The 7,028-nt window shown below is 47.0% G+C and overlaps 4 protein-coding genes across 4 annotated transcripts; all 4 read right to left on the bottom strand.

Moving 5' to 3' along the window:
* Window positions 1–619: 619 nt before the first annotated feature.
* MCYG_01532 (ubiquitin-conjugating enzyme E2S) lies at window positions 620–2,157 on the bottom strand (the record flags this gene model as incomplete). Its single annotated transcript, XM_002848552.1, has 3 exons — window positions 620–1,711; window positions 1,766–2,083; window positions 2,116–2,157. The coding sequence occupies 3 exons, from the start codon at window positions 2,155–2,157 to the stop codon at window positions 620–622; spliced, it is 1,452 nt and encodes a 483-aa protein (XP_002848598.1).
* An 882-nt stretch (window positions 2,158–3,039) lies between these two features.
* MCYG_01533 (uncharacterized protein) lies at window positions 3,040–3,434 on the bottom strand (the record flags this gene model as incomplete). Its single annotated transcript, XM_002848553.1, has 2 exons — window positions 3,040–3,353; window positions 3,420–3,434. The coding sequence occupies 2 exons, from the start codon at window positions 3,432–3,434 to the stop codon at window positions 3,063–3,065; spliced, it is 306 nt and encodes a 101-aa protein (XP_002848599.1).
* A 1,860-nt stretch (window positions 3,435–5,294) lies between these two features.
* Window positions 5,295–5,828, bottom strand: MCYG_01534 (conserved hypothetical protein; the record flags this gene model as incomplete). Its single annotated transcript, XM_002848554.1, has 3 exons — window positions 5,295–5,360; window positions 5,434–5,668; window positions 5,773–5,828. The coding sequence occupies 3 exons, from the start codon at window positions 5,826–5,828 to the stop codon at window positions 5,295–5,297; spliced, it is 357 nt and encodes a 118-aa protein (XP_002848600.1).
* Window positions 5,829–6,361: 533 nt separating this feature from the next.
* Window positions 6,362–7,016, bottom strand: MCYG_01535 (elongation factor 1-beta; the record flags this gene model as incomplete). The annotated part of the gene is made up of 4 exons (XM_002848555.1): window positions 6,362–6,382; window positions 6,443–6,651; window positions 6,717–6,975; window positions 7,008–7,016. 4 exons carry the CDS (start codon window positions 7,014–7,016, stop codon window positions 6,362–6,364), a joined length of 498 nt encoding a protein of 165 aa, XP_002848601.1.
* Between the last annotated feature and the right edge of the window lie 12 nt (window positions 7,017–7,028).

Below are 7,028 nucleotides of genomic sequence, written 5' to 3' on the forward strand. Positions count from 1 at the left end.
CGTCAGTTCTCTGCTTTTGTCCTGTTTTGTCTTTATGGTATCCCTTAACGTCCACACCGTGCCTGGAAAGGTGTGAAAGTCTGGCCCTAATGCACTTCGATAACGAGAGAGAGAGGAGTAACTGAAGACACCATAACACCCCGATTTCCATGACGTTTCCCCAAAAAAAATATTCTTCCCCCCGAAGGAAAAAAAAATAATTATGTTCATTTCCCCATGCATGTTTAACAGCTTGGCCAAAGGGGAGAGAGAAAGTGACGAGCCAGCTGTCTATTTAATATGGTGTTTTTTGTCGATTTCTATATTGTGACATTGTTATTACTATTACTATTATTAAATAACCCCGGCTTGCTATCATTACTGCTACTTAATGTTTTTATAGTTAGGTCAGCCTTAATAAAAGTGATTCGTTCGTTAAAAGCGCTCGATCATATTGTAGCAAGAATGAAGATATGTAACTGCCTAATGTGACTGGTGTCTATTGTGTTGCGTAGCTAATCAAATATATACAAGCCCAGAGAAAACTCCTTATCCATAACGTATACCCCATCCGTACCCATCATCAGCATCGTGGTAATCATCGTAAAATATGCATGTATGCGGAAAAGAAGGAACGCCATCACAGCCTCCTGAGTCCCGTTCTAGGCTTTGGCCTCACAGTAAGGTTACTCAAGGTAGGTTGTTTCCTAACCGTAGCCGATTGTAGACTTCGATACGCCTTCTCGTCTACTGGTTCAGCCTTGCCGGTTAGCAAGGGGCTTCCGCCAACCGCCTGCTTCAGGCTTGACAGAGGCGAGCTTTCATCCTTGGTGGCAGTGGCTGCGCTTATGATTGGACTGAGCGGTTTCATGTAGTTGCCACTTGCATGGTAGGCGTCCGGTACGGAAGCGCTTCGCTTCTTATCTACCGACTTGGCAGTAAATGCGTTGGCTGAACCCATATTAATGCATGACCGCCTAGTTCCTGAATCAGATAGTTTAGGGGCCTTTCTTCTTGGTTGGAGGAGCAACGATTGATCATTTAAAGAGGGAATATAGTGTTTTGAATTTGATCTGTTTCTGCTCAGAGTTGCAGCGAGCTCGGGGCTGTTGGCTGCTACGTTTTTCTCTGAAGCTGTCATGCCGCTGAACTCAGGTGGCTGGTCGGTGTCGTCTTCATCATCGGATGAATCGTTTACCAGGACCAGGTCTGGTTCTTCTGGCATGGAGATAACGGATAAGGGCCGTTTTCCGAGGACACTACGTGGGCTGCGAACGGGTATTATTACTGGAGAGCTCGAGAGAGTGGGGTCGTTCTCTTTTGACTCGGAGTTCTCTGAATCCGAGTCTGCCTCCGAGTCTGATTCTGAGTTGCCGGGAGACTGATTGTTAGGCTGTACTAGCTGTTGTTCTTGTGTTGTTGGATGTTCCGAGCCTTCTAATGATGCTGGAGCTGACTGTTGTTTTCGTTTCATGGTAACTGCCGGTGTTGGGAGGCCGTCATTAGATCTGTTCTGTTCTTCACTCGCTAGGCTGGTAGCAGCATCTGTTTCGTCGGCACCCCTTCTTGCCTCATCTACCTGGTCTTTCATGTCTGCTGGTATAGCAGCGTGAATAGATGTCATGAGCTTTGCCTGTCGAGCGAATGACTCGTAGTTCTCCTGTAGCAATGCACCCGCAGTGGAGTTCAATGCTGAGTCTGGATTGGGATGTATCAAAAGGCACGATATTGTCTGGAGACAAGCGTCAGTACTGGTCTTGCTAGTGGCATCTCATAGGCGACTTACGATAAGAACATCCTTGAGTGTAAGTTTTGGATCCCAATCCCTCTTTAATGTGTCCACACAGACTGCACCGGTCGATTCCTCCACGTTAGGGTGCCATATCCTTGTCTTGAAAAATGCCTTTGGTGGGCTAGCAGGGTAGTCTTCTGGCAGACGAAGTTGTAGACGCCAGAGACCCTGAGAATAAGGCGTGCCCGAGGGTCCGGTGAGCAGGACGGTGAGCTGTGTCAAGCTATCTGAGCCAGCGGGGTTGGAACCGGGAAAGCAGTAGTACGGCGGGAGGCCCTTGTGATGAAGGGAAGCATGCTCCTTGGCCAGACGCTTCAAGTTGGAGGACTGGAGATGATGTTAGCTGTCTCATTCAGTTGGTATATCATATCGTCATAGAGGACCATACCATCTTCCCGTCTCGGATACGATAAGAGAGTGGCGGGTAAGAGACTGCACTCAGTTTCTTGTCGTTTGTAGCAAATAACGGCGGCAGAGAGACAGAATATCCTTGAGCTGCCTTTATACCAGACACAGATCAAGGCTCTCTCTTCTTCTTATCCTTCTTCTCCTCCTGTTGATGCTTGTTGCTTCTTGTTATTGTTTCCTTGTTTTGTTTTTGTGATGTTTTTTTTGGGGGGCGACGGCGCTAGTCCCGAAAGGGTTAAATTGACACGAAAACGGCGCTTATTTTCTTTTTCTGCGCCGCGACTTTCGCGTTGCTTTCATCAAGCTCGCAGCTACAGAAGGAATAACATCACTATTGGAGCTGAAGAACTGAATCGCATGGCTGGTTGCCGGGGGAGCGAGCAGCACACCCTGGTCCTGCATAGACATAGATAAACGATAAGAAGCAAGAGGGACGTAAGTTGGGTTGCCCATGAACAGCGAGTGATGGAGAAGAGTGTTTATCAGCCAAACATTGCCATTAAAACTAATATCTATTCTAGAAGAGTTCACATATGAAAGGCGGTCAAAAGGCCTAGAACCAAATCGAATAAAGAGCCCATGACAAAAGAGTGCACGTCAAATTTTGTGTTGAAAAGAAAAATTCCATTTCAAAGGCCACCCAACCGCTGGAAAGGCCAAACGCCAACTGAAATAAACGTGTGGTATATTAAATTAAAGGAAATAATACAGGACAAGCAAAAGGGTTCTTTCTACATTAACGGATGCAAGGACAATAAACAAGAATAATGGGAAGAGCAATTTCCTGGTTATCCCCGTTCATTTTAGGACAAAATAAGAGGTTGTTGTTGGTTTGCCCAAAAAGCGGAACTGGAAATCTCCCCATGGCCGAGAATTAATGCGTTTAAAGGAAGGCAGCAATGACGGCAGCACCACCGATGACACCGGCGATGGCTGGGCCGGCGGTGGCAGCAAGACCAGTGGAGGTAGAGGTGCTGGTCATGGTTGAAGATGGCCCGGAGCCGGTACGGGTGCTGGTCCGAACGGAGCTGGTAGAGTTGTGAGAAGCAGTAGATGAGCCAGAGCCAGTTCCTGGAATGCCAGTTGACATGCCACCAGTTGGGTATGGGGCAGGAGCAGTGGTCATGACCATAGTGCCGGTGTATGGGAGAATAGACATGCGGTCAGTATCAGACTGCAGTACATCAAGTTAGCCGTCTATCCTTGTGTGTTCTCTCCATCAAGTATACAGACAACATACCTCAGATTTGGCCATGGCGAGGGTGGCCAAGGCAAGGACGGAGACAACAGAGAAACGCATGTTGGCTGTGTTTTATTTTTGAGTCGAACGCGGTGATGTGAGGTTAAACGAGTGTGGAATATGAGCGTTAAGATACGTCGACGACACGTTTATTGAGAATTCGTGAGATATATGTGGAAAAGGGGAGAGGAAGAGGAAGAAAGCAAGACACAACCGCAAAGAAGGAATGGGGAATATTTATACAGTGGACACGAGTGGAAAAAAAAAACCGATGGCTAGACAACGGAGCACCAAAGGTTACCAGGGATTCGTAATTTTTACCTTGCCTTAGTGGCGCATTTCAGCAGTCGATCTTCCTTTGGTTTCACCTGCGGCTCGCTCTGGGTAATATTGCGAAGTGGACCAGGGGCAGAAATCCACAGACAACCAATATGGACCCATCATTTGTTCTGGATGTTATATATTGCTTTTCCACAATTCCGTTGGCTGACCGGCCATCCGGCGCTCTTCCTGTTGGCGGGTAGACAGTTGACAAGAGTGTTCAAAAAACCATCATCGGCCACGAAAATAACCACTTGAAGAGCTCTTGGAAGACTCCCAGCCCTTTCCCCTGCCACTCGGACCCAAATTCTACTATGTACCACGGCTGGGTACGGACCTGTCCACATGCAGTGTGAAGAGGTTGGATGCTGTGGCCCCCCTTGCCTTTGTCACGGCATAAACTGCGCCTTGTCATGCATCCAGCCAGTCCACCCACCTGTCATGTTATACGGAACACCAAGCGATCTGACAAGCCCAGAGCAAAGCTTGGGTAGTGCATTCGTCAGCTCCAATCATAAAAATAGAAGCAAGGCATCCCTTTCCAACCAAAAACCCACAACGCCAAAAAAGTCTCACCTGGCAACGGAAAAGAGGAGGAAGACCGAAAAAAAAACAATAACATTACAGACTTATGTAATTACAGGAAATGGAGAATCAACTTCGAGCCTGCGCGGGTCTGGCGTGAAAATATAATTAATGGAACCAGTCTGCCTCTTCTTATCTGACATGAGACGTTCCATCATACCGACTAAGCAGCGCTAGCCCAAGCCCTATCGCCTAGCAGACGGAAGGAGGAAATAAACAGGATTGCCAGCAATATACGGGTCCTACCTCGGATTCCAGAAGAAGAAACCAGTAGAAAACGGACGTAACATACATGTCATGTAATGTACGGAGTACCTGCATCTTCCCGGGTTCTCGCGCCTCACAATGGTGATGCAACATAATATATCAGGCGTATATGTAACGGAGTAATTCCAGCTTAGCTGTAAAACCAGTCGTGAGTTAATATATACAAACTATGTCTGCCCCCTTTGGCGAGGGGATATATATAATGACGGGCAAACGTGCTAATCCTAGCCATTAATTAATCCTCCCAACTCTTAAGATCATCCGTGTTCCCCGTTGCCAAATGTCACGTTGGCAGCATTGGTAGTTTCACCATAGCGGTTGGAGATGTGTAGCGGTTTTGTTTATCGATTCTTTTCCGCCTCCAGATCTCTTTATCTTCTCTATATAAAAGGTCATGTTTGTGGCAAACAGCATCGCTATCCGGAGTAGCAGCAAACCTCATACGGAGTAGCAAAACCAAGATCCGACGACGGCGGAAGAGGGTTTGCTGGCGTTGTAACCGCCAAGATGTACACATAATCTCGCCCGTTTGATGCTGGAGCAGCAAGATGTACTCCGTACGTGTAACTCATCTCGATGGAGACAACTATGTATATGCACTTCAATTACGCATGAACACACCAACGGCCTAATGTGGAGCATGCATACTCCAGGTCCGTTATCCAATTTACCATCATAACGATATATATTCATCCACATACTCTACTGCTTCAAGTCAGCAGGTATATCCTTCTCACGTACCCAGTCCGCAAATTCCCTCCGTTTAGTCTGTAAAGAAAAAAAAAAAAGAACCAGTTAGAAAGCAAAGCAGGAAGCGGGAAAGATGAAGGCTGGGACGAACCCTGATATCAATAAATCCCATCCGCTCTTCTAGACCTCTGAACGGATTCTCAGCACCACCCTGCTTCTCGATTTCACCCGCCCAAGCACTCCAGCTAATCGGCCGTAGCTTCTCGGATCCCATAACCAACCCCGCCGTCACCATTATTACCGACACAAGCGTCTCGAGTGCGATGTCTGCAGGGAGAGAATGGACACTACCGTAGAGTGTTGAGTGTTCGTGCGTTGAATATCCCCTACAACCATCCACAGAGTAGAGCAGTTAGCTATCTATCCATCGTTTGATAATGATGGGCTTTTGTGGTGGCAGGCGAGGATAAGATGGTATTTTTCCACTCACGCATGCGCTAGGAGAAGCAGGCCCAGCCCTATTATTAGACGAGAAAACATAGACATCTTCGTTCTCTGCGATTGGCTTTATCTTGGTTGCTGGTATCCTGATACTGTCGTATGATGGTATCGCGAGTTGAGCTTTCTGCTTGCTTTGTTGGAGCTTGAAGCTTGCTTCGTGGTTGTTTGCTTGGTTTGTCTTGTTGGCGCCTTTATTTTTTAACGCCAAGCGAAATGTCAACTTCATGCAGCAAAGTTGCTGCCCAACAAGCATCAGGCTTGTAGGCTTGTTCTCACGAGCTACTGCGGGGATAAGCTTATCATTTTCTACAGCGTGTACAAGATGAATTGGTCGAGTCGTTTGATTTTTCATTAACGTCAATAAACATAAGCAGCCATGTCTAGCATTCTGTGTTTTTGTTTACCGTGTGCTTTCGACAAACGGAGTATTCAGCATTGTGAAGCCAAAGTTCATAATCCTAGCCTGCTTTTCATCATCTTCGTTTCGTAATATGTTAAAACGCGAGGTCTGCTCGACGTATTCTTCTTCTTTTTTAATATTTGTTTTTTGTTTTTTTTTTTTTTTTTTTTTTTTAAATTTAAAGCTTTTGCATGGCAGCCTAGAGAGAATATATGTTAGTACTTGTTCTGTGCCATATATATCAGGAGATAAAACTTACGATATCGGTGGACTGGACATGGTCCTCGAAGCCCTCAATCTCCTCCTGCAAGTCGGAGACAGAGATCTTCTCGTCCTCGATGACAAAGTTGATTTGGAGCTTCTTGATACCGAAGCCAATGGCGACAAGCTTGGAACCGCTCCAGACGAGACCATCCTTCTCGATGGATCGTACCTTAGCCTCAAGCTCGGCCAAGTCGGTCTCATCGTCTAAAGAGGGAACGAGGTTAGTGTGCAGCTACGTGGTTTACAGATAATTACGAGTTAAGACATACCCCATGGCTTGACGTCGAGGGTGACGATGGACTTGGCAACTGGCTTGGGCTTGGCGGCCTTCTTCTCCCGGTAGGCAGCAAGGTTACGCTCTCGCGTAGCAACGACGTCTGGGTCCTCGTCCTCACTGCCGAAGAGGTCAACGTCATCGTCGTCCTCCTCAGCTGCAGGTTCGCTCTTGGTGTTTATTGGGATCTCGCTGTTCTCTGGGCCATAGGTAGTGTATTCCTTGGAGGCATCACCAGGAAGGGTAGAGAACTCCTGTTCAAAGGAAGCGATATGCTTATACCAACGGGCAACATGTGGGTATTGCT

This window comes from Microsporum canis, genomic scaffold (assembly GCF_000151145.1).
Source record: "Microsporum canis CBS 113480 supercont1.2 genomic scaffold, whole genome shotgun sequence".
Classification (NCBI taxonomy): domain Eukaryota; kingdom Fungi; phylum Ascomycota; class Eurotiomycetes; order Onygenales; family Arthrodermataceae; genus Microsporum; species Microsporum canis.